The sequence below is a fragment of the Pyxicephalus adspersus genome, chromosome Z (assembly GCF_032062135.1).
Source record: "Pyxicephalus adspersus chromosome Z, UCB_Pads_2.0, whole genome shotgun sequence".
In the NCBI taxonomy this organism is placed as follows: domain Eukaryota; kingdom Metazoa; phylum Chordata; class Amphibia; order Anura; family Pyxicephalidae; genus Pyxicephalus; species Pyxicephalus adspersus.
This window is the reverse complement of record NC_092871.1, coordinates 56,411,034-56,438,126: the sequence shown is the minus strand read 5'-3', so window position 1 is coordinate 56,438,126 and position 27,093 is coordinate 56,411,034. Positions and strand designations below refer to the sequence as shown.

The 27,093-nt window shown below is 40.7% G+C and overlaps 1 protein-coding gene across 9 annotated transcripts in view; it reads left to right on the top strand.

The window, feature by feature from the left end:
• Positions 1 to 27,093, top strand: part of PNPLA7 (patatin like domain 7, lysophospholipase) — a 265,796-nt gene that overhangs the window by 99,396 nt on the left and 139,307 nt on the right. For 8 of the 9 annotated variants that reach the window (XR_011923221.1, XM_072429361.1, XM_072429360.1 and 5 more), the window contains 4 exons: positions 10,738 to 10,869; positions 11,643 to 11,766; positions 20,593 to 20,706; positions 24,847 to 24,922. Coding sequence is in view for 8 of the 9 variants with exons in the window: in XM_072429361.1 (XP_072285462.1) it covers positions 10,738 to 10,869; positions 11,643 to 11,766; positions 20,593 to 20,706; positions 24,847 to 24,922 (446 nt within the window). In the remaining variant the exon portion in view is untranslated. The remainder of the gene's footprint in view (positions 1 to 10,737; positions 10,870 to 11,642; positions 11,767 to 20,592; positions 20,707 to 24,846; positions 24,923 to 27,093) is intronic. The other variant, XM_072429363.1, reaches the window with a different exon arrangement.

Genomic DNA, 27,093 nt, shown 5'->3' with positions numbered 1-27,093 from the left:
TCAGAAACATACACACAATATGCACTATACACAAACATTCATACATTCCTGCACCATTCACACAAACATACACATAGCCCTGCAGTTTTATTCAGAAACATGCACACAGCCTTCCATCATTGTACATGTTCTGTTAGTTGGTCCTGCTCCAGAGGCTCACACACAGTAGTTAGTAGCAGACATTTTTTATTCGGTGTTCATTCCTGCTGCCATTACATAAATCTATACATATGTATAAAACTACTTCCTCAACTCCCACCAATGAGATGCAATAATACAGTTGTACCAGTATCTCAGTACTGAGATCACTAGAGACCATACACAGCATATAACATTTTGCTACATCCTTTCCCTTTTAAATGAAGGAACAATGAAATCTAACTAACACAAAATGGTGAACATGAACAAGTAGAACATAACTATAAGTTAGATTTAATCCTTGAGGTGGGCTGGCTTTCTGATTGTTCTGCCCACTCGCGTAACATATGAGGTTTCTTCACACAAATCCTGGTGTTCTGATTCTGGCAGTCTGTTTTCTGGGACTGGCTGTCTCTGACCAGGGACCTCCCCTAGCTCCTCAGCAGTCTCCATTTCTTTGTTGCCGGTATTCATAGCTTTGCTTTGAGTGCCTATATATTGTTCCTCGGGCCCTGTAACCGCTCTTTCTTGTGTTTTTCTCAGATGTCTCCTATTCTTCCTTCCTTTGTTAAAATTGCATGGGACCATGGTGCTATTTTCTGGACGACCTTCGCCTTTTGCCAGTGTTTGTCATATTTGCCCATTGGCTGAATCTGTACATTTTTATTTCTCTTGGAAACAGGCAGATTTTTAGCAGATTTATTGTAATGGCAAGCTTGCTTATCTTGATTCTTCTTCAGTTTGATTTTAACATTGCCCACAAGCTTTGGCTTTAGTAGTCGACCTGCAGTTGGTAAGAGTGTCCTTGTACCTCTACTCATAAGCCGCTGTGCTAGACTGATGTCTAGGCCTTGTGTTTTTTGAACTCTTCAGATGTAAATTGAGCAGCATTGTCAGAGAACACAATATCAGGAATACCATACCTGGCAAATTGGGCCTTGAATTTTCTAATTACTGTTTTTGCCCTTGTGTCCTGTAAATAGTCTATCTCCCAAAAATTAGAAAAATAGTCCACAGTTACCAGATATTCTTTGTCGTTCCACGTGAACAGATCAGTTTCTACTTTTGACCATGGTCTGTTTGGAATTGTATGTGGTTGCAATGTCTCTTTCGGTTGCTTATCCTTGCATGATGCACATATTTCACACTGTGCTATAAAGTTTTTTATGTGGTCATTCATTCCAGGCCAATAAACATATCCTCGTGCACGACGTAGACATCCTTCTACACCTAAGTGGATAGAGTGTAATCTTTCTATTATGTCTCTTCTGAGGGATACTGGTATAACAGCTCTTTCTCCTTTGAAGATGATACCATGCTGCACAGAGAGAGAAAACTTCCATTGGAGCATGATGCTTGTACTTTGGCCATCCCTTCAAGATGACACTCTTTAAGATCTGTAGAGTTTTATCATCCTCTGTGCTGGTCTGTATTTGTTTCAGTCTGTCTTTTGAGACAGACAGATATTCACACATATTATTGCTTTCAATGTCTTTTTCTTCTTCACCTGTGATGGGTAAGTAAGCTCTGTTTAGGGCATTTGCAATCGGTAAATCCTTCCCTGGACAGTATTAAATGTTAAAATCAAATTTCTGAAGCCTTAAAAGCATACTTTGCAGTCTTTTTGGGTCATTCAGTAGTGGCTTCTTTGTAATACTTTCTAAAGGCTTGTAATCTGACTGCACCACTACTTGTCAATTGTAGGTGTACTGGTGAAATTTCTCCAACCCAAATACTACAGCTAGTAATTCCTTCTCGATTTGAACATATCCTTGCTTTGTTAGAGTTAAAGCTCTGCTTACATATGTGATTGGCAGTTTATCCTGCATTAGTGTGGCTCCAAGGCCTTTTTCTGAGGCATCACATTGTACTACCACTGCTTGATCTGGATCAAAATATTTTAGTGTTGCTGTGTTTAGCATTATAGCATTTTTTTACACATGTCTAATATACCTTGCAATATTTAGAAAGATAATTCACCATGCCCAGAAATCGTTGTACTCCCCGTATATCTGTAGGTGTAGGCATGTCCTGTATTGCCCTCACCTTCTTTGGATCAACTTTAACACCCTTTGAGGTTAGTAGATGTCCAATATATGGCACTTATGTCATTTTTAATTTGAATTTTTCTAGGTTCAGTTTGATTGGTTGTTTTCTACATCTGTCCATGAATTGTATCATCTTTTTATCGTGATCCTTTGTTGCTGATTCTAGATCATCACCTTCTCCAACTATAGTATATCGTCCGCTAATATTTTTACTCCCGACAGTCCTTCCAAAGCTTGCATCAATTTTTGTTGGAACACTTCTGGAGCCGGGCTTACTCCCATGGGCATTCTCAGCCACTTATAGCGTCCAAATGGGGTAGAAAATGTTGTCAATAAACTTGATTCTTTATCCAGTTCCGCATGCCAGAACCCATTTTTCACATCACATACCGAAAATATTTTAGCCTTTGAGAGATCAAGGAGAACATCTTTTAGTGTAGGCATTGGATAGTGATTTCCTTTTAAGAGCCTTGTTTAGTGGCTTAGGATCAGTGCATATTCTTAACTTGTCTGATGGTTTTTTCACTACCACCAAGCTGCTTATCCAGTCTGTGCTTTCCTGTACTGGTGCTATTATGCCTCTGCTGTGCAACTCCTGCAGTTCCTCTTTAAGCTGTTGCATTAAGGCTACAGGTACTCTTCTTGTGGGCAGTCTGGTAGGCTGTATTGTATGATCAATTTCTAGTTTGTATTTACCTTCCAGGCACCCATCACCTTCAAATAAATCAGCATACTCTGTATGTCCTGAAAATCCAAAATGCATTCTGCCTTTTGTTTAGGATTTGGAGTATTCTTAGAAACTTCCAGAGCCATGATGTTATGGGACTGCACCTTTATCAAGTCTTAGCCTGAACTGCTTTCACTCCCAGCAAATGTGATCGAATGCGAATGTGATCCTCCTCTTGCAGTACAGTAAATTCCACTTTGTAGCTCTTTCTGTTAGTGGATTTCTTAATTTTAGCTTGCATGTTCCAATGGGTTTCAAAACACTTTTGGTATACATCACCAGTACCTATCAGTGGGCTCAATGGGAACCTGTTTGTTAAGCTGAGTAAAAGGAATGACATTGCAGCTAGCTCCACAATCCAGCTGAAATCTTATGGGCTGGTCATCCCTCATAAATATGGCAAAGATCTGCTTTGCATCATTGGCTTCTGGATATTTGATTACATTGACCTTCTCTGTTGCAGGCTGCAGCTGCAGCCATGTGATGTCCTCAGTGCTGTCACTGTCTGTGTCCTGGGTCACTGTATGGACTTGTTTGTACTGTTTGCTGGTTTTCAATCTGCACACAGCTGAGAAGTGGTTCATCTTGCCACAAGCCCTGCAGGTCTCCCCATATGCTGGACATTTCTCTTTGTCTCTCTCATGTCTTTTCCCACAGTATTTACACTGGACTGAGCTCACAGGGAGCCTGGGCCTTGCTCTCCCTTTCACAGATATTGCATGTACTGAGGCAGGGGTCAGGAACCTATGGCTCGAGAGCCAGATGTGGCTCTCTTGATGGCTGCATCTGGCTTACTGCCAAATCTTTAAGCCTTAGAACACATCTTCTATCCGCCGAGCGTAGGCCACGCCCTCCGCATCCAGCATCCTTGGGACTCACCCTACCTTGCCCCGCGGCCGAACGGGCCTGAAGCCGCATCGTCCTCCACAGTCAGCCGCAAATCGAGGCCCCGGCTTCCGCCTAGCTCCCGTCAGCGGCCCACGCGAATGTGATCCCGGCGCACCACTTTGCATCCTGCTTCTGCTGCCCCTGCTCTGCTGGGTGAGTCCTCATCTTGGGCTGGCGCCCTGTTTGTGGCCCCAACGAGGTACGAGGCATATTTCGGGCACGGTGCCACTTTCCACCAGTGGCCGAAAATCAAGGCCCCGGCTTGGGCCTAACCTGCCCTGACGGCCTGTAAAGGTCCATCCCACCAGCTACACCAGCAATTGGCTACCCTGCCCTCATTACCACGGACCACTACCTGGGGTGCTATCCTTCTCACCTCAGTCAGCTAGCTAATTGCAGAAACTCTTTTATTGAAGAAGATGGCTAAAAGAAAAAAAGATGAGTATCGTACTTTTCAGCAGGAATGGACAGAAGAATTCGCCTTTGTGGAGAGAGAAGGTTCTGCAGTGTGTCTAATATGCAATGATAAAATTGCATCGATGAAACGGTCAAATATAAAGCGGCACTTCGACACACGCCATACTACATTTGCATCGAAATATCCTGCAGGGGACAGCAGAAAAAAAGCATGTCAAGAGCTACTGTGCAGAGTGCAAACTAGTCAGCAGCAACTCCGTGTTTGGACCCTACAAGGTGACTGGAGTTCGGCTAGCTTTGCTGGTGCTTTAGCAATTGTGAGAAAAGGAAAGCCATTCACAGATGGGGAGTATGCCAAAACATTCATGCTTGATGTTGCCAATGAACTTTTTGACAACTTTTCGGATAAAGACAAGATATTCAAACGAATAAAAGACATGCCTCTGTTGGCATGATGATGGCAAATCAAATTGAGGCAACAAAAGTGAAGCACATAAATGCAACACCATTCTTTTCACTTGCTTTGGATGAGTCAACAGACCTAAGCCATTTATCCCAGTTCAGCATGATTGCAAGGTATGCTGTCGGTGACACACTACGTGAGGAAAGTCTTGCTGTTTTGCCTATGAAAGGGACAACAAGAGGGGAGGATTTATTCAAGTCTTTCACTGAGCTCGCTAAAGAACAATATCTACCGATGAATAAACTTGTTTGGGTGTGTACTGATGGTGCTCCGTGCATGGTGGGGAAAAACAGAGGATTTGTAGCGCTTCTTCGTGAACATGAAAAGAGACCCATCCTAAGTTTTCACCGCATCCTACATCAGGAGGTGCTTTGTGCTCAGATGTGTGGCGAGCAGCTTGGTGAGGTGATGTCGCTGGTCATTCAGGTGGTCAAATTTATTGTTGTCCGAGCTTTAAATGATCCCCAGTTTAAAACACTGCTGGATGAATTTCGGAATTATTATCCTGGTCTGCTTCTGCACAGCAATGTGCGTTGGTTGTCAAGAGGGAAGGTGCTCAGCCGTTTCACAGCTTGTCTGAGCGAAATCTGGACTTTTCTTGAAATGAAAAACGTCGAGCATCCTGAGTTAGCTAACACTGAGTGGCTCCTGAATTCTACTATCCCGTGGACATGACTGAACATCTGAACCAGCTCAATGTGAAAATGCAAGGCGTTGGAAATACAGTCTTATCGCTTCAACAAGCAGTGTTTGCATTTGAAAACAAGCTAGAACTCTTCATCGCCAACATTGAAACAGGTCGTTTACTACACTTTGAAAAACTAGGAGAGTTTAAAGATGCATGCCCAGCAAGTGACCCAGCTCAACATCTTGATCTTCAGCAGCTAGCGGGCTTCACATCTAATCTCTTGCAGTCATTCAAAGCGCACTTTGGAAAATTTCGTGAGCGCACTCGTCTTTTTAGGTTCATCAACCATCCACATGAGTGTGCAATGTACAGCGCCGACCTGAGTTACATCCACAGTGTCTCCGTCAGAGATTTTAAGCTACAAGCTGCTGACCTGAAGGCCTCAGACATGTGGGTGAATAAGTTCAAGTCACTGAATGAAGATTTGAAAAGACTTGCACGACAGCAAGCAGAGTTGGCGAGCAAACACAAGTGGGGAAAAATTAAAAAACTTCAACCTGCTGACCAGCTGATTGTCAAAACTTGGAACGCGATTTCCGTCACATACCACACACTGCAGAGTGTGAGTATTGCTGTACTGACAATGTTTGGCTCTACGTATGCATGTGAACAGTCTTTCTCACATCTAAAGAACGTTAAGACCAACCTACCATCACGTTTAACGGATGGAAGTCTCAATGCCTGCATGAAACTTAACCTCACCACGTATCAACCGGACTACAAAGCCATCAGCAAAACCATGCAGCACCAGAAGTCGCATTAACGGTAAGAAGTACTTTAATAATCATTAGTTAGAAACAGTCTAACAATGTTATTAAAAAGAATTCAGAGACTTATTGTACTTTAAAAGTGTTGGTCTTACATAAAATGCACACATTTACTTGTATTTAGTTTTAAACATATTGTATGGGTCTCACAGAATTACATTTTAAAATATGTGGTGTTTATAGCTCTCTCAGCCAAAAAGGTTCCCGACCCCTGTACTGAGGCTTCACTGGTGCCCTCCATCATCCTCAGGCTGTCTTTAGTCAGCTCAGCAGCCTTGCATATTTGTATACATTTCTCCAAAGCCAGCTCATCCTCCCTCAGTAATCTTTCTCTGAGGTGCAAATCTCCGATGCCACACACTATCCTGTCTCTGAGGTAATCCCTGATGTCCCCAAATCCACAGGTTGCAGCCGGTCTCCTCAGCTCTGTCACATATCTGTCCACACTTTCCCCAGCCTCCTTATTCCTTGAGAAGAATTTGTATCTCTCCACTGTCTCATTCTTTTTGGGGTCACAGTGTTTATCAAAGGCCAACAGTATGTCTGTCAGTGGCAGGCTGTCTGTGCTGTCTGTTAGCATGGTCTGGGCTATTTCTCTGCCTTTTTCCCCAACTAAGTAATAAAACAGCTTTACTTTCCTCTGCTCATCTCTGGGCGCCACTGTCAGATCCACAGAGTAAAACTCTTACTTCCAGTGTCTCCATGTCGGTGAGAGAATGGAAGAAGTGACATCCAGTCTCTGAGGGGGTTTCAGGCCATTCTCCATAATGCAGTATGATAGGGACTCTGTACTTACAGTCGCCGATTCTCCGTACAGTTCTTGTGTCACCCAATCCGTATTTATAGACAGCAGACTTGCAATTCAGAGGTCCTGTGCACCTCTCCCACCATGTTCTGTTAGTTGGTCCTGCTCCAGAGGCTCCCACACAGTAGTTAGTAGCAGACATTTTTATTCAGTGTTCATTCCTGCTGCCATTACATAAATCTATACATATGTATAAAACTACTTCCTCAACTCCCACCAACGAGATGCAATAATACAGTTGTACCAGTATCTCAGCAGTGAGAGCCCTAGAGACCATACACAGCATATAACATATTGCTACAGTACACACAAGCAGCCATGCAGTTTAAAAACAAACATGAACACTTACAGTTTAATCCAAAAAGCTGTTCCTCCAAGTTCTTCTAAGCTCCATTAGCAGACAGAGGACGTTGAGCAGATGCTGCTGCCTTTATCTTTGCTTGCTGATCTTCAGCTGCAGACAGGGCAGTGGGAGGCTCAAGGGCCAGGGGCCACTTAACTAACTTCCTAGTATTAGGTAATGGGCAAAAGGATGTTAAAGTTCAGCCCTGGATGGGAGCATATATGGAGAGTGCAGACAGGACACCTAAACACACATCAGGCCATAGCACTCATTTACACCTATATCATTACACGTTTTCACTCAAATAAACTTAATAAACACATTATATCTGAAATAAAATGAAAACACTTTTTGTAATGTACATATTTCAGACTATATTAATGTAAATGTCAGGTTGTATAATAGCTCAGCTGAACTTCACACTAGTAGAAATACAACTATGCATTGGGCTTTATTCCTACATCAGAGAAGTGCTTAATTGTGACTATTGTTTGTGAAGTCGGAATTAGAACTTGCTGTATTTTTTTTATTATGATTTAAATTTATCAGGAGTCAGTCAGCACATTTTTATAGACTCCGACTCCAAGTACCCAAAATTGTCTCCGACTCCAACTCTGTCTCCACAGCCCTGATCATAGCCACAGCACTCCCTGCATGGGAATCACATGTTTTCTATGTTTTGTGCAGTTTTCCCTCGGCAATCCAATTTTTCAACATAATACATAACATAATTTTTTTTAGGAACATTGGACTTTGACAATGTTAAGGACATGAAGTTGTAAACTCAGCTAAGGGACATGACTATGTTTACTAGTAATGTCTGGGGAAAATGTTAGTGCTATAAAAATCCAAAATGCATAGGTGGAGTTCTACTGTAACAGTACACAAACGTGTATTACAAGGTACCAATATGAATTATTAAGCAATTATATAATAAGCATTATATATAAATATATAATAAGCAAGGATATAATGTATACCTAAAATTAAGAAATGGTAGATTTTTGAAAGAAAAACAATATTTTATTTTAACATTAGAAAAGCACATCTCTAAATGTATATCTAATACTTTTTTTCTGTTAGTTTTAAAAAGAGAGGAAAATTTTAAGTGGTAAGGTCTGTAATCATTGGAGCAGGAGCCTGTGGCTTAGTTGGATGTGCAAGGGGCCCATATACAACCCTCATACTTCTATCATCAACTGGAGAAATAACACAAACGTTGTGTACCTCTTAGTCACTTCACAAGAGGTATTCCTATATAACTTTTTATTGAGACATAACCAGGTACAGAAAATATATATTTGTCCACAGTAAAAAATAAACAGTTCAATCAATGCAAGCCATAAGAACAGTACAATGGTGGATAAAAAACAAATTACTTCCAAACCTGTAACCCAGGATATCTCAGTAACATTTTACAACTATAATGGGGTCAAAAAGAGGGAGTGAAACAGGGTGGGGGAGGGGGGTAGCACAGGTACTGCAGCATTGTCCAACAAAACCCTTCTTTGACACATACAGCCAAGAGTTAAGGGTCACTAAAAATTGAACCGATTGGATCTACAAATCTTTGTGAGGACAGGGTAGTAAAGACAGGGGTGGTGATAAACTGGATCCAATAGAACTAGGTAGTATTAAACTTCTCGAATGTCCCAGAATCAGTAGACATCATGTCTTCCATATGATATATGTCTTTAACACTATTAAGCCAGTGAGAAACAGATGATGGTGTTTCACTTTTCCAATTAGAGGGAATGCATGCTTTAGCAGCATTTAATAAATGTCTCAGCAAAAATGTCTTATAGCTTTTTTTGGACATGTCAGTTATATGTAACAATACCATGTCAGGTTTACCACGTATGACAATAGAAGTGAGGTCTTGGGTAAGTTTTGCTACAGCTTCCCAAAAGTCGCCAATTTCGGGCATTCCCCAAATAAATGTAGTTGAGTGCCACGGGCCCTATTACACCTCTAACAGGTGGGGTCAAACTCAGTGTACAGTTTCGCCAACTGAACTGGTGTCCTGTACCATCTGGTAACCACTTTATAATTAATTTCTTGGTATTTGTTACAGACTGAGGCTTTGTGGCCAAAGTGTAACATCATCTCCCGCTGAGCTGTGAATGTACGACCCAATTCCTCCTCCCACTTTGTCACAAAGGGTGGCGTTTCATCAGACAACATTGTGATATAAGGATGTGATAAGCACAAGACAAGGTGCCCCTCAAGCCAGATTGAGAAACACATTGTATCTTCAAAGGAAAAAGTAGACAAATAAATTGAGAGGGAGGAGGATAGTTTCTGGTAAAATACCGCAGTTGTATAGTATGCCATACGTTTAATTCTGACAGATCATATTCAATTTGCAATTCAACAATGGGGACCCAGTCATTATTTTTTAGGAAATGTTTGACTTTGTAGATCTCTTTGGAGCGCCAAATGCGGAATACAAGATCTGTGTTCCCAGTAGGGAAATCAAGGTGACCTAAAATCGGGGACCACTGTCTCCAGTGGAACATCTGAAATCTAATTTTCCAGCATAACCCAAAGCATTCTCTGTCTATTTGTGCACCATTCCAGTACTCTGGCTAGGTGCACTGCTCTATGATAAAGTACTGAGTCGGGGAACGCCATTCCCCTATGCGCAGGTGGCATTTTTTGAAGCCATTGTAATTCTTATTAATGTCATTTGGAGAGAACAGCTAATACTTCTGACCCCTACTAATACTTATGGCCCCATTCTGTCTTAATCTGTTTTTGTTTTCTGCATTGAGGAGATTTTCGATCACTTCCTTTCCATGTAGAACTTGTAAAAGAAATGAGGGGTCCATTTATCACTGTCATAGAAAGCCACATACAGTAATACTATTTTTTTAAGTTGTAACCCTTCCCCATTATACTAAAATAAGTTTTTGTTGTTATCTTTTATACCCGTGAGAACTTGCACATTCCTTTCTCTTATGGAAAGTGAGGGGAAATAATGGCAAAATCGGCACTGACAGCTATTAAAACCACAAAGTAAATAATTTCGGGATAGATTTAAGCTTTAAGTTATTTTCCAAATTCATCAGTTATGGAAATGTTGGGACGAAAGCATAAGAGCCTACTTGCTGTAATATTTAGTAATTTAGTTCCCTGTGCCAGTTAGTCACAAGACCAGTGCCATGGTTTTGGTAGCATAGTCTTTTATGATGCAGAGGATGTTGGAGTATTGTTACCTGGTAAATGTTCTAATGTTCTGGCAAAGCTGTTGTCTGCCCAGCCCTGCCTAAACACCACTTCTTCAAAATCATCTGGTTAACAGCATGTGGCTGGTGCCTTGTACTCACTTCCATCATTTTCAAAAAACAAGGTCACTAATAGTTTTTCTTTTCACATTTTATCTTTAGTGTTTGATTTCATACAGTGTTTTATTGTTTAGAATGTGCAATTAAGTCTGTCTTCTCTGTGCAGAATAATGCGGGAGCAGCCAAGTGTAGTCCTAGGAGTTGCCCACACAGTAGTGAAGAGGATGTCACCATTTGTCAGGCAGATTGACTTTGCATTGGACTGGATGGAGGTGGAGGCAGGACGCGCTGTATATAGGTAGGACCTACAGTATATTTTGTGATGAGTTGAGTCAAGTACATTTATTTGCATTTATCTCTTTTATCTCTGGTGGCTTCAGGACTCAAGTTAAAGGCATTAAAAAAAATAATAGGAAAAAAAGAAGATAATAGAGGAATGGCTCAGTCACTTGACCTTCCTGTCAGTCAGCCTTTCTTCTAGTCTCAGTGTTTTTTTTTTTAATGCATTGCACCTTGCATTCTATCCCCTGCACCCCTATAGCAATGCACAACAATAACCCCTCCTTACGGTCTTGCTAAACATGCAGAAAGAGTGTCAGCACTTTTCAGTCATTCAGAACTTCATGATGATTTAAAGAGTCATCTTGTGCTCACTCCACTTTTCAAAAGTTGTCTATCCAAAGCAGATATTTGAATTTTTGATAAATGAAAAAGATTAATGAAAGAGAAGAGTTCCAGCACACCTGGTGCAACCATTTTGAGGTATTCCCTGCACTCCTAGTGGATTGGTATTTATGTTATTTTATGGAGACTGTAAGGGGAGTATCTGGAACACACAGGACTCCCAGGTAGACAAATGAAAGTTATGGCAGGTACATCTTACTGTAGAAACATAAAGACATATAGGAAGCCAGGGCTGACTCAATCTACTGGTACCCAGCTATAACTATAAACCACTTTTGCTCTGACATTTTAAGCTTGTTTAATTTGTTGACTAAGATTGTACACCAATACCTTTTCATCTGCACTGTATAAATATTTCATACTTTCACTAAGTCATCCTCTGTTTAGGCAAGGGGATAAATCAGACTGCACCTACATTGTCCTTAACGGACGACTCCGCTCTGTCATCAGGAAGGATGATGGCAAGAAGCAGCTGACGGGTGAATATGGCAGAGGGGACCTGATTGGAGTGGTAAGATTATTTCCTTATGTACTTACACCATAATATCACTTGCCATGAACAGTTCCTACATCTCTGATTCATTAAGAGTCAACCTAAATAATATATTTTATAAAGTGTATATTAACAAGATTACCTAGCTTGTCGGAAGCAAGATTTAACATAGATAATATTCAACTCCTGCAGAAACCTTCTATTATACATAGCAGACTTCTGTCCTGAAATACTTTTGAAGGATAATTTAGACAGTCCGTAATAAGCCATGAGGCAATGTAGGCCAACTACGGTTTCACAGTGAATATAAAAGCAACTTGACATATCTTAGATTTGGTGGATATGAGGGAACATTTTCATATAAATTTTCAAATCGGAATAAGATTTTATGACTCTTGTTGTTCATGACCATCTATACCTTTTACATATTTTTATTGATGTCCCAAAGATAACCCATTACTTAAAAGTGGTGTTGCCAATTTCGAGCATTTCTGGAGATCAACGCGGAACTGACCTGAAAAAAAAACACACTTACCTTTAATCCCTCGATGGTGCTGTTCTTTCCAGTGTCCAGTACCCGTCGTTCATCGTCTGAACAACCGTCCTGGCGGATTCATGGACGATGAACAATCCTAATGGAAGGGAAGGGGGAGAGCGCGCAGCAGCGTGCCGCTCCGTCAGTCTTCCCCTCCCCTCTCAATAGGGCGGAACCGTTCTGTATGTACAGCACTTGTTCATGCATCTTGCAGTCCTTAGTGGTTGGAAAGGATTGTGAAAGATCCTTTCCAACAATTATTGCACGTGTGTAGCTTTAGACCTGTCATGTTTTATTGCTGTTTGTGTCATCAATGGGAAGATCCCTGATGACCATTGTCACTGGAACAGTGATGTAAATCCATTCCTTAGAGGGGGGAAATCTTTTAAAAGCCCCTTTAATAGTGACAGGTTTCTAAAAAGCAACTTTCTTACCATGGACACATTTCTCCCACTTAATTTTTTGCTTCTGAAATAGGGAAAAATCCCACAATGGGATGAGGACAAAAACTGACATGAGCTTTAATAATATAGTCAGTGACTTGGAAAGGTCTTGTTATCAGGGTGTCTACCATACAAACCATTGACCCCACACCTGTGTAGACATCTGGCGATGGAATTTTTGATTGTGTGCAAGGTCCCCTAATAATGCAGCACCCTATGTCACTCATGTGTTGAAGGAGACTGGGGTCTGGCAACATGTTATCGGAGGGCTCCTGAAGAAACTAAAATATTTTCTGGTGGGACCAGATTTTCAGTACAGGTAGTCCTCAGGTTAAGGACATCTGACATGGACCCCTCCTAGATACGAACAGGGCTTCCCTGCTCCGTGTACATAACAGAACAGAGGCTTGAAGGGGGGAGGGGCGGTTTGCATGACTTGCAGAAAAAATCCTTTGCTAAACACAGCTGAGGTTGTGGGTGATCTTAGGGGGGGCGAGCTCTTTCTGTAGCCTCTTGTGACTCCTTATTGACCAAGACAAAATCTGCAGTTGTTTCTTTTTTCATATCAAAGCACAGCTTGCTCCAGAAGTTAATGAATGTCTAGGCTTTATAAAGATTTTTTTTTTGCTTTGTTTGTGATTATCTCACAGGGAGGATATTTTAAACTAACTGACACCATGCTGCCTAATATTATGTTGAGACAAACATCTGTCCTAATTGCATTTATTAAAATAATGTACCTGTTCCGACTTACAACATGTACCTGTTCCGACTTACAACATGTACCTGTTCCGACATACAAATTTTATTTAAGAACAAACCTACAGGGACATGGCTTTGTGGTCACCGGGAATAGCTGCATGAGAATGTAGCTCTGACAGGCACCGGCTGATTTTTCATCTAAACGGGCACCCAGCTACTCCAGAATGGGCTAAGTGAAGCGGGCTAAGACGAGGAAGCTTCCCCCTACCTCATGACAGCGTCTCCCTACCTCTCAGCCCTCGATTGGGGCTTATATTCATGAAGCTCCTGCAGCCTCACACAATTCCAACATTCCTCACAGGTGGCCTGCAGAGGGACCAGGCATGCCACCAGAAGCAGATGCTCCCAGCCTGCAACATCATACTGTGGGATCCCCAGATCACAGATCAGAGGACCCAGAAGTGCCAGGCAACACAAGGGTGAGTTCTTCCCCATTCACAGAGGGTTCCTCCTCACCAGAAGCACACCATGGGAGGCTTTCCTACTCTCCTGGGGGCCCCTGTACTTCTATGGATGTCACCGTCCCAGCTTTATTCAGGCCTGATGCCGCCTCCTCAGCCAGGGAAGGGATACCCCAGGGCTCTGATGACTCTCAGGGATCTGGTCCCCCCAGGTTTAGCACTGAGGTTTTTGCTCCCCTGAGCCCCTCACTCCCACCATGTGGCATAGCTCCAGGAAGGTCCAGTTCTGTAGCCCATAGATCAGCAGACCCCTCCAAGCCTTGCAAGAAAGGGTCTGTACAAATGAGTGATGAAATGGTTCCCCCCTGGCAACAGTATTTTCAGATGCTACCTACCAAAGCAGACTTTCAACTTACTGATAGCAGAAGTGCAGCCCATCTTCTGTGCAGAAATAGGGGTTCTGCGTACAGATTTTGGAGAGTAGGAGACCTAGATGAGAATTTACAACAGGCTAAGGGGGACATTGAGGATCTCACCAATAGATCCCAGGACAATAACCTAAAAATGAGGTGCAACATGCGCAATCTGGAGTTTGATTGGGCCCTACTGCAGCTCTTTCAGGATTTATCCTAGCATACCCTACAACAACGACGCCTCTTGCAACCGCTCCTTACCCTATTACGAGACAACCGCATTCCTTACAGATGGGGCTTTCTGTTTAGTCTGACAGCATGCAGTGGCGAGTTGTCGGCGGTTCTGTGTTACCCAGAAGATCTATCATCTTTTTGTTTGGACCTAGGATTTACCCTACCCTACCTGGGAAGCCATTTTGGGCCGTGCCCTAGACAGAGATGAATGGTCCAAGCTCTGGGAGGCGGCAAATAAAAGCTCCATATGCACATTTGACAAAGAAAACTTGTACAAAATTTTGTTTTGGTGGTATCAGGATGTTCCCAGCTGCAGATCTTCTTTGCTGGATATGTGGATCCCCGTGTGGGACACTGGAGCACATTTTTTGGTCCTGTCTATAGCTATTGCGACAGGATTAATAACTAATCACAGAAGTGACCCAGCAGCAGTTCTTCCTTGACCCACTCCACCATCTAATGGGATTGCCCTTCACGGGCCCCCTCAAACCCACATCTAAGCTTATCACACATATTTTGGTAGCGGCTCGTACTTTAATCCTGGCCAAGTGGAAATTCACACAGCCCCCCTCTTTGGAGGACTTTCATGCTCGTGTCCAGGAGGGCTGTTTGATGGAATATCCCACCGCTCTCCTCAGAAATAATGTTGCTAAGTTTGAACAGATCTGGGAATCTTGGGATGCCTATTATACCCTTTTACAGGTTTAAAGTGCTGTTTGACTATGTGAGCTCCTTATTAACATCATTCTGGTGCCCCCCCCCCCCCCCCCCCCTTGGATGGTTGGTAGGTAAAAATTTTTCCCACACTTTCCAATGTGAGTGAAACCTATGGGCTTGAAAGTTGCTATATGCTAAGGCACGTTCATAATAGTAATTGGAGTGTATTTTCAGTACTACATCAGAAACATTAGGAGATGTTAAGTGATTCCATTTTGTAACTACTGCAATTCTAGCGGCAATTAGAACATGAGTAACTATAGTACGATAACAAAATGGGAATTTCTCCAGTCCCAAGTTCAAGAGTGCTAATGCTACATTCGGCTTTGTAAAAATCCCTGTGACTCTTGAAATCAGGACAAAGATAGAATTCCAAAAACTACGAAGCTTCCTACATTCCCAAAACATATGTAAATAAGTACCCGTTTCCCCACATTTCCTCCAGCACAATGGAGAGTAGTCTGGTACAAATTTTGCTAATCTAAATGGTGTTCTGTACCATCTATATATAATTTTCTGGTAATTGTCCCAGTGTGCTGTACATTTAGAAGCCTTATAGCTATAAGTGATTGCAGTTTTCCATTGAGAGAGAGTAAACATACACTTTAAGTCTTGTTCCCAAGAGATAAAGGTGTGGGTTTTACACCAAACATTTTTATTTTGAAAAAGATTATAATATATTGAAATTCCACCTTTGTTATGTGTAAGCCTCTGCACTCTGTGCCAGAGGATCTCAGGGACCAAAAACTCTTCATCCGGAAGAGAACTTAGAAAGTGATTTATTTGATACATTTTATAAATATCTAGGAAGGAATGGAACTGTGGTAGATCCTATACATACCGAAACCCTAACTTATACCAGGATTGAATATTAAGGTTAGGAATTAGAAGTTCAAAATAATGTATTGGCACTGGAATTTTAGTGCTATGTATATTTTTGCACTTATTATTGTTGAGTTTCTTCCAGATAAATATCATAGCCTCTATTGGTGGTTAACACAATTTGGTCTCCACATGGGAACGTGAATTGGCTAAGAGAAAGGCCAGATAGTTACCGGTTGGTATAAACCTTGTCTCTATATCTAACCATCTTTTCTTTAAGTCAGACCGTAAAGATTCTTCCAAATGATCCATTAAAGAGGCCAAGTAGTAATCCATTATATTAGGAACCCCGGGTTTCCTCCTTTTTAATGCTCTGCCAGGCCTTTACTGCAATGGCTTTCAGTTGCTGTTTGTTTGTGGGCTTTCTGTCCAAAGTTTAGTGTTCAGCAAGTGAAATGCATGCTCAATTGGGTTCAGATCAGGGGACTGACTTGGCCAGTCAAGAATATTCCACTTCTGTCACATTACTACCCATGTAACCCATCTCATTGCACTGACGGAAATGACCTGCTTCTGGCAAGCATTAAAATTTAGCTCTTTTTACGTGTACACCTTATAAATCTTCCTGGCTTAGAAACATCTTTTTGTTAGGAGGAATAGAGGTCGTCTCCACCATTCAAATCGCATGCAAAGTTCCTGATTTATAGTATAGTAGATTTATAGTGAGTGGCCAGAATTCTCGGTCTAGATCGTCACTGTCCTTTATGCTGTGCGGCCATTAGTGACATTTACAGATATGCTTCCAATAAAAGGATTTACAGATAAGTGAAGTAAATATGTGTGAGTTATCGTACCCCTCCATGTAAAAGAATGGCATGGGTGGTGAAGAAGTACTTGTGATAGAGCCACAAACCTGGGCCCAACATACAAAACTGATAAGAAACAATGGTCTGGCTCTGTCAAAAAACCTGTCACATATGCTTGAGTGGAAGGGCACGATGGGATAACATATATATCCATTAGCATATTAAAACATAACAAAGTAATAAGGAATGCTAGTGAAAGCCGTTTTACCTTGAAAAGGGAAGCCCTATGTGAAACACTCCCCGTAGGTCTAAACCCCTAATAAGAGGAAATATAACAATATCTGGTTTAAATGAAGAACACTCCACCTAATAAAGAAAAAAACACTTGTATAAGGTCTCAATGTCAACAATCCCTTGGTGGCTGAAAGAAGTTCAGCATACGATGTCTAAGTACATTGTGAGGGTTCATAGGAGATACATATTAGAAGAATATTTTGCAATAGATCATTAATGTTCAGCATCTTTACAGTGCAAGGAATCAATAGGACAGTGCATGCAAGGACAGCCTGTTGCGCAAGATGCTATCTCTTGGGGGTTATGGTTGTCTCTGGCAGGACACTGAGCCAGTTTTCCACAGATAGCTGGTCTAGGCTTAAATAGAGATCTGGAACCTTCTATGAGTGAGGAGCATAGTAGGTAGAAGTGTCCTCCTGGGAAATGATGAAGGAGCTCAGAGCAGCCATGTCTGAGTGCTCCACCCTTCATTCTCATGTTAAGTTCTTTTCATAGATGTTTGATAAAATTCAAATCAGGGTTCATAGAAAGCCACTTTCCATCACTGTGACTTTCCGGTTCACATGCTTGTCAGTGACTGAGAAAGTTTCAAGGACAGACAGGGAAACGTATTTCCAAAGAGATCAGCAATGGCAGCCTCCATACTTCTCTTTTGACCACTATTCTTGAAATACTTACCTGGTCCCCGCAGCTCCTCCAGCAGCAATAAAAAATTTGCTATTGCTGCTGGAATCTACAGTGAGATGTGAAGCACAATGCAGAAATCCTGCATTGTGCTTTGCATCTCCCTGGAGATGCGAGTAGCAGCAGCTCCAGCGTCTCTGTGAGCAGGCAGGGAAATCCCCCACTCACATCACCCCGGAGGATGAGTCATCTCCCTGGTGATGTGATTGGTGATGTATGGGGGTGTGTCAGGGAGGGAAATTTAAAAGCGGATTACAATGTAATCTGTATTTAAATGGTTTTTACAGTACAAAAACACCACACAACATGAAATAAAAATAAAAGTACCTTTTTAATTTTATAGTTTATTTTTAGATTACATTGTCTATTATTTCATTATTTTTTAAAATTATTATTTATAATTATGTATTATATTATAATTACCTGGGAGTTAATCCTAAGAATTACAAGCCCACAATATAAACAAAAATTTCTATGCAAAAAAAATAGCATCACTTTTTGCATCAAAAAACTGACAGAATTAGAACGCTGGGGGGTTAGGCTGATTTTTGTGTTTTTATTTAATTTTATTAAAAGTACCGTATTTTTCGCCGTATAAGACGCTCCGGAATATAAGACGTACCCAATTTTAAAGGAGGAAAATCTAGAAAAAAAAGATTCTGAAAACTTTTCCCCCCCAGTTTTGTCTTATACGGCAAAAAATACGGTACATTTATTTTTTTTTTTTTTTTTACATGATTGTGTTTCAAACTTTTTTTTATATTCATGATATCTACTAGACCCTTGTTTGTACATATTTCTGTAACTTACAAGTCCACAATTTAAAAAAAAAATTTCATGAAAAATTGTGTACCGCTTTTGGTACAGAAATCTAGACATCAGTGTAACGCCCAGGTGGTTAAAGCACAAGGGCATACGTAAAACCAATGTTTTGTTTCTTTCTTACATTCTACTGTTAAGGGAAGGGTGTAATCTTTTTAAAAAGTCCAATAGGGCATCTTTTATCAAATCATCTGAAATTAGGACCCTCTGTATTACTCTTAACAATTCATCAAAATCTATGTGTTATATTTTCAGCTTTCAAAATAAAAGAAAGTGTTTGCTATGGAAGATTCAGTATTTTTTTTATAAGTGAGCTATGGATATAGAATCCTAATAGAAGTGTGCAAAATCTTTACTGCAACTTGCACTGCTATGACATTGTAAATTTGCAGAGGGTTGGGAGTGATGAGCTGTGTATGTCAGACTGCTTTTCCTGAGGGACTGGGCTGCGTGTCCTCATATAGCACTGACCCTGTTATCTGTTACTTTTTTCAACTGCAAAATGAAAATAGAGCATGATGTAGGTGCGCAGTAAAAAGCAGCACGCAGTTGCTAAGCTGTTTTCAATGTTTTACCTGTGTTCTCTATTAATTGGTAATGGTTTTAAAAAAGCTTGCAATTCAAAACTGCATGTGTTGCTGTAATGTTTCCAAGGAGCAAAGCATCAGGGGGTCAGGATTGATGCCAACTGCCTAACTTTAAGATGCATCATAATCCACCCTGATAGCTGCAGCAGGGACAGATGTATGTTAATATATCTGATTATCCATTTTATTAGTATACAGATACAAGAAACACTGGATGCAATCAAAGTTTGCTAAATGTAAATGTATTAATTGATCGGTTTTGCTTTGAGCCCAGTGTATAATGTCTAAAGTCGTGGTGGTATCACGTGCCTCATGAGTGGGCACAAAACCTACCTGGCCTGAATGAATTAGACCCTGCAAGGGGTTAAACAATTAGCTAAAATTTTTGAGTAAAGTTTTAAATCAACATTCAATAGAGGGATCTGCCTAAAGCTTGCACAAATCGTCAGATCTTTTCCCTTTTTAGAATTAATTGAGATATGGGCTTCCAGGATATCCTTGATAACTGGACACTGAGGGAATAGTGCATTGAAGGCTTGAAAAAAATGTGAGTTTAGGAACAGAAGTAACATTTTGTAATATTTTAATGTCAAACCGTCAGGCCCAAGTTAACTCTTCTTCAGTAATAGGAGTTTCCAGCTTTTGTCCATAGTGATTTAGTAAAGATGGCATACCAGCGGAGTGCAGATAGGATTAAATAGAATCTCTGTGAGAGGAATTTGAACACTGCGGGTGCTGTGACTTCAAATATTTTATTCCCTATATGTTAACGTTTTTGTGGATCCTGCCCTTTCAATCATTTTTCCAGATAGAAGGTTGAGATGTTTTTACACACAGTACAACTTACCAACATGTGTAACCTATTCACCTCTGTTTGGAACTTAAATAATCCGTCTCTTACTATCTTTCAGATTTAAGTTTAAAATGTATTTTTTAATCTGCTCATGTGTACCAACTCGTGGGCATATAGTTTATTCTTGTGATTATCATAATTGTCATGGAATGCAGATTTTTTCACTGAAAGGTAAAGCTATGTCCACAAGCGTGCATGGTGGTAGGCAGTAAAGCAAAATAATTTTGCTAAAGTGTGAATTAGAGAATTTAATGTGTACATAAATGTTTTTTTTTCACGTATAATATCCTTTTATGACCATAAAAAGTTTGGAATTATATAAGTGGATTTATGTGTGTGTGTGTGTGTGTGTGTGCAAACACAATATCCATGGGTATATTCTATATAATAAGTAAATAAACATAATACAGACATGTAACAAAACCACTACAAATCGTATGTTAACCCTAAGTATTTTTATTGTGATTATAGGTGGAAGCTTTAACACACCAACCCAGAGCCACAACGGTTCACGCTGTACGAGATTCAGAACTTGCCAAACTCCCAGAGGGAGCCTTGACATCCATCAAACGCAAATATCCCCAGGTTAGTGATACACATCCCTTTTCATATGGAGAGATTGTGAGAGAAGTAGCTTTAATCAATAAATCTGTAATTTCCCTGCAGCTCTCTGTCTGTTGTTTACAACAGAGAGCAGTCAGTGTGTTCACTTTATCACTGCTCAGCCCACTGACTTCTCCTGTGTGCACTCAGCTGTAATCAGTTCCTGGCTCTTTTCCTGGACAGTGCATGGTGTGTCTAATTGATAGGAACACTGTGGGTATTAGGAACTTTCATGCTTGTAGTGTTTATTTGCTGACACATGAAAAGTTGCAGTACACAAGTGAATTCATGTTATTCTCTTAAGGGGAAAGATTGTAACTATCCCAATTATTGTTTTGTTTAATCAAAAACCAGCATTAAAAAAATTTAGTTCTGATAATGCAATAGATTGCTGCTTTCCATTTTTAAAGTGAACATATTGTATTACAGAGTATGGACCTGTATCAACAGATAAAGCTTTCTGTTTCTATGTATTCTGGAACCCCAGATGTTCTTTATGTTGAATATGAATATTATCTGCATAAATATGGATATTAAATTAAAACCCTATCCATGCACATATATAATGAACAAATTAAAGTTCATGCACAAATATTAGCTAGTCACTCACTCACAACAGTTTAATTAAGGAACAAGTTGAAACATTAAATACACAGCAGTATTGGTTGATTGATATAGATATAGGAACTTCAATCAACAAAATATACAGAAAACGAAAGTTGTTAGGTAAACCCCTGTAGTAATCTAATAATGATTAGTACATATTCCTTTAATTACAATACAGCATAACATAACATAACAATTACAAAACAACATAACAATAACATAGACACATATAAGACAAAATAGGAATGCATTCAGGTATATCTTACAGCTACCAGTTAAGGTGTTAATTAGTACTTGAGGATCCTGGTTCCCTAAGAAGAGAACCTTGCTAACTTCTCTCTTGCTTCCATGATTCTTGCATAGCTGAATATTCCTTGCTTACTCACTGACTCATACTTGCTTGCTCAGGTTCCACAGGCTTTCTCTGGTTTCTGGCTCCTGGCTTCTCGCTGGCTTTTGGCTGACTACCATTCTCTCAGCTCCCAGTCTTATACAGTTAAACCCAATTAGGAATCATTAGAGATTTAGGATTGGCTAATAAATGTGATTTGTAGAACACCTATTGTTTGAAGCGTTCCCCTAGCTCCCTAGCTTGTGATTGGTTAATTGAAACTCCAGTAATTATTTGAAACATGAAATGTAGGAGTTCTGGAGTTGTTGGGAAAGCCAAGCAGTTGTCGTCTAATTTTAGGGGGTCAGCAAAGATCAGCATTGGGTTATCACCTCACTCCATCTGTTCTGTTATCTATCTTCTGCTGACTCAGGCTTAATTGATTTTTTACCCTTTATTAGTTTTTTTGCCCTACTGGTAACCAGCTTTATTATGGGAACTATATCTTGTTTCCTGGCATTCGTCCCTTGTGTGACTGGACAGGGGTAAACAGATCACAACATTCCCACACATTCCTTCATGCATTGTTTGATTATACTTAGTATAAAACCTAACTAATCTTTTGGGGACTTTGGTGCTGAGATCTCATATCACTCCCTCTACTCGGGGATGGGGGGGGGTTGGGGGCATTCCAGGCATTCTACCTGTTGGATAATGCAGTAAACAGGGTGGGAACGCCCCCGTGGGGGATTGGGGGGGAGCAGATGTAGTGTACATGTAGCTAGGAACGATAGATGAGATTTTTTATTGTTGCAGGGTTCTCCAAAACACAGTTGATTTAAACCACAAACTGAATTTTTTTTTGTTTTGGCTAACTATGGACTTCCTGTAATAATCAAATTATATTGTTGTTATGCTTTTTTAGAAATTGACAGGCTGTGAGTCACTAGTCCCTAGTCATTCCAGAAATCTCATTGTCATTTTACTGGACTCAGGCATCACTTATCAACCTTCCTGTCTTGTGCAAAGCGTTGGGGAGGACCTCAGGCTTTTCACTGAATAAAGGTGCGTACACACTTCCAATTTTTATCGTTCCAATCGAACGACGAACGATCGATTGGGCAAAAAATCGTTCGTAAAAAAGTAACCAACGACGCCGACGAACGAGGAAAGTCGCTGGAAACGAACGACCGGACCGACGGATCGGATTGGACGACGATCGTTGAACATCGTTCGTGTGTACGGTCGTTCGTTGATCGTCCATGTTCAGAGCATGCGTGATGAACGAACGTCCGTTCACTTTCCTGTCGTGCACATAGTTCCTCTATCGCTCAAACGATCGTATCTATTGTGTGTACAATATCTACGAACGATCGTGTCGTTAACTCTATGTGCAGGATCGGTGCTATACGATCGTTCATATATATCGTGCATGAACGTTCGTCGTTCGTTTTCCAACGATAATAATTGGAAGTGTGTACGTAGCTTTAGTCCTTGACATGATTGTTTTTGCCATCTCTTCTTCATACCATTCACAACAAATCTTAAATCACTTTCCTTATCAGTTTTTTAAACCCTCATTTTGTATTACTAATTGCCTCCTGTAAATAGTATAGAAGAAAAAAAATGGCAGGGTACAAATTAACCAAACATATAGGTTAAAGACATAGGGAAGGACAGAATTGGTGCACTCGTTAATAGCGCATCTAGTGTCCAAAAAGTGTGAGTTAAGCTGCGTACACACGGCAAATTTTTCTCGCCCGATAATCGGTATCGGCCAATTATCGGGCGAAAATCTGCCGTGTGTACAGTCGGTCGTCGTCCATCGTCCGACGACCGCCCTGGCGGATCCATGGACGATGGACGACGACCGATCCTAATGAAAGGGAAGGGGAGAGCGCGCAGCAGGGTGCCGCTCCGTCGCTCTCCCCCTCCCCTCTCCATAGAGCATGAACGGTGCTGTATGTACAGCATCGTTCATGCATCGTGCAGTCTTTTCTCGTTGGAAAGGATCGTGAAAGATCCTTTCCAACGAGAAAAATTGCAGGTGTGTACGCAGCTTAACACCTGTCAGATTTTATTGTTGTAATTGTTGGTACCTTGTTGGTAATGTAATCATTATAAAAATATATATTTAAGCTGTTTTTAAATGATTGGAATTTTTGCTTATTTACTTTTGAGCCTTGCCAAGTAAGGTTGGTGACTTCTCCCTGCAAATAATAGCTAGCCTGTGATTGGACATAAAAATAGCAGAGCTTCCCTTTTTTAATTGTTTTCACTTAATATTCTCTTTCTTTCTCTCTCCCTTTCCCCTTTCCATGGTCTGTATGTCTCTCTCTTGCTGCCTGTATAAATGACTACTAAAAACAAAGACATATTAGACCAGCCTGGTAATACTTTACAGAGTGGCACTCAAAGGCTGTTGTGTTGGAACATCACAGTTATTAAATTAGTGACCCCTTTTTTTGTCTCCAAGGCAACCTAGTGACTAGAATTGGTTCAGCGTTGCTCAATGTAAATGAAATTGAATGCAGCTTGAGCAATAAAAGACATGTATAATGGTATTACCTTAATTCAATAGCAATGTATTGCTCTGAAGGTTACAAATTGAATAATGCTAGTTTTGACAGTTTTTATCAATGTTGGGTTATATGCTGCAAGCTTTTAAGCCATCCACACACTTTACAGTCTGATTACACAATTACTTTTAGAGTTACCAATAACAGAGAGCTTTTATAAACAGTCCGAACTGTTAATAAACAAGCTTTTCCACTATATAGTTGATGCATAGCCAATTGTGTAATCAGAATAAAATGTGTGGCCAGCTTAAGGTTACAAAATGTCCTAGCATGGCATGAGAGGAAAAGCTAGGACTTATTTTTTCCATTACATACACCTAACTACATCACAAATCTAAGTAGCTGCACATTTTCCATTTTTGTTGTCTTCTTTCAACTGAATACAGCCTTGTATTTAAAAGGGGTTAAAATCCTTTTACTGTGCATTACCATTTCTAGGAGCATGCTGTAAAAGATTCAGAAGAAATCCACTTACCCAAATGCATGTAAAATCAATACTAGTGGCTTTGCACCAATTTTCCACAATATTAGTGCCTTGAATAAAGAGCATATTGTGGATTGGCACAGCCCTTTTAGAAATTCATTGACAGATTTGTCCCCATCCAGGTGGTGACCCGGCTCATTCATCTGCTTGGAGAGAAGATTCTTGGCAGTCTGCAGCAGGTCAATGGACCCCTTGCAGGTAAGAAATTGAACCTGTACCAGCTAAGTCTGGTAGTCATTTAGAATTGTGACTGTATGCCAGCTGACTTTGAAAAAATTCTCTTTTTTTTAGCATTCATCAACATCATAGACTGCCTTGCACACAGGGTGACATACAGAGGACAGAGCTAACTTATGAAAGCCCAGAATGCTATTCTTCCTCATGCTAATGTTTGTGGAAGCTTGAAATCCTTGCAGTCTGACAAGCAAGTGACTCAGCTGTATAAATGTTGGTGGTGCTAAAAAGGAATATAAGCAAAATACTTTCAAAACCACCAGTTGTTTATGGTGCTTCTGGAGACTCCCACATCCATTTCTCTTTTGTGGTTTTAGATTTTTTCTTCCTCATTCTTTTTGCTAAACTTTAAAGTCGGATGTTTGTCAGACTTGTCTCAGGCAAGAATTTGGCGTGTGTACAGTGATCTTGACAGATCCATGAATGACCAACAGAGAATAACCTCTGTACAAGTCAGTGGAGAAGAGCACAGTGGTGTGCTGCTCATTCCTTCTGCCCCTCCCTTCTCCATAGAACTGGACGGTGCTGTGTGCATACAATGCTCATTTGTTTATCTGTCATTCTTTTATCGCTGGAAACAATCACAAAAGATTGTTTCCAGCAACAAAAGTCATGTATGTCTAAATGCATTATCAGTTTTACAAGATAAGTCATAATTCCACAACAAAAGAGGAAAATGTACACCATGAACCTGGGTGACTCAACAAACCTGGAAGGGATCTGGTCCACAATTTAAAACATTTGCCAACTAATAGCAAATTCTTTTCAAGAAATGCTGTGTTGATCTACAGACCATTATGCCACAATGAGATTTTTGGCTGAGGGTTATCAACCTTGCCAAGTATGCTACAAGCACTTTGGAAAAATGTAAGTAGTCACGTGGATGTTTGACATGGGAGACTTTTTCCATACAGAAATTTCCTGGGGGCTGCCGATATTGCCGATATTCCAGTTCCAATACAATTATATATGTTTGTAATTTCCTAGTGGTACTGTGATCTGATAAACCAGACTGTGATCTGATAAAGCAGACTGTTCTAAAGCAGAGGTTCTGCGAAATGCATCATCATCGCGTTGAGTGGTACTGTTAAACGGCCAAGCTGATTATCATCTACAGTGGTACTGTTTTGTGTCCAAAATCTTGTCTTGGTTTGATATATAACCCTGCAGTTTGCGTATTGTAGTCTGTGATTTAATGTAGTATTGTATATTATGATATATCCAGTATATCAGACATGTAAATAGCTGTATACTTAGGTGATTTTGATAGAGTAAATGCAAACCTGGTTGCACATCCTTGATCCAGAAACCAGGGAACAGTCAAAGGAATGGTGCCACAGCAGGTCCCTGCGGCCGAAGAAGTTCCTAACCCAGAAATCGACCAAAATCGACCAAAAAAGTCATGGCGTTCATTTTCTGAGACAAAGACGGTATTCTGTTGGTGGACTACATACCTCAGGGTTCTAGTATCACCAGACAGTATTATGCTAACCTCCTGGATTAGCTAAAGGAGGCAATTAAGACAAACAGTGGAAAATTGACCAAAGGCATCCCTTTTTTGCAGGACAATGCACCTGCGCACACGTCCAAGGTTGTGCCCAAACTGAATACCCTGGGTTTCCAATTGGTCCACCATCCCCCCTACTCACCTAACCTGGCCTCTTCAGACTATTATCTGTTCTCGAATTTGAAGAAACACTTTAAGGGGCAATGTTTTGAGGACATTTCTGGCGTCAAAGATGCTGCTGAGAGCTGGTTTGGGGCCCAACCAAAAGCCTTTTTTTTGAACGGTCTAGAAAAGCTGCAACTACACTGTATACCAAGTGCATCAGTCTCAGGGGGAATATGTTGATTAAAAAATGTGTTATTTCATAACTCTGGCTCTCTTCTTTCTGGGCAAAGCCAAGAACTTCCCAGCATCCCCTCGTACATATGCTCTGCCAAACCAGCAAAGAAGCAGCTTGGGGGCAGGTGGACTGAATGAGCGCAATGACAGGAGCTCTAGGCACATTTTGCCAGAAGCAGCACTTCTTGGAGAGAGTGATTTTATGCATAAAAATAAAACTCAATGTTTGAGAAAAGAGCCAGCCTCTATTGATAGATTGTAGTATGCAGTACCATTCATGGGTTTTAAG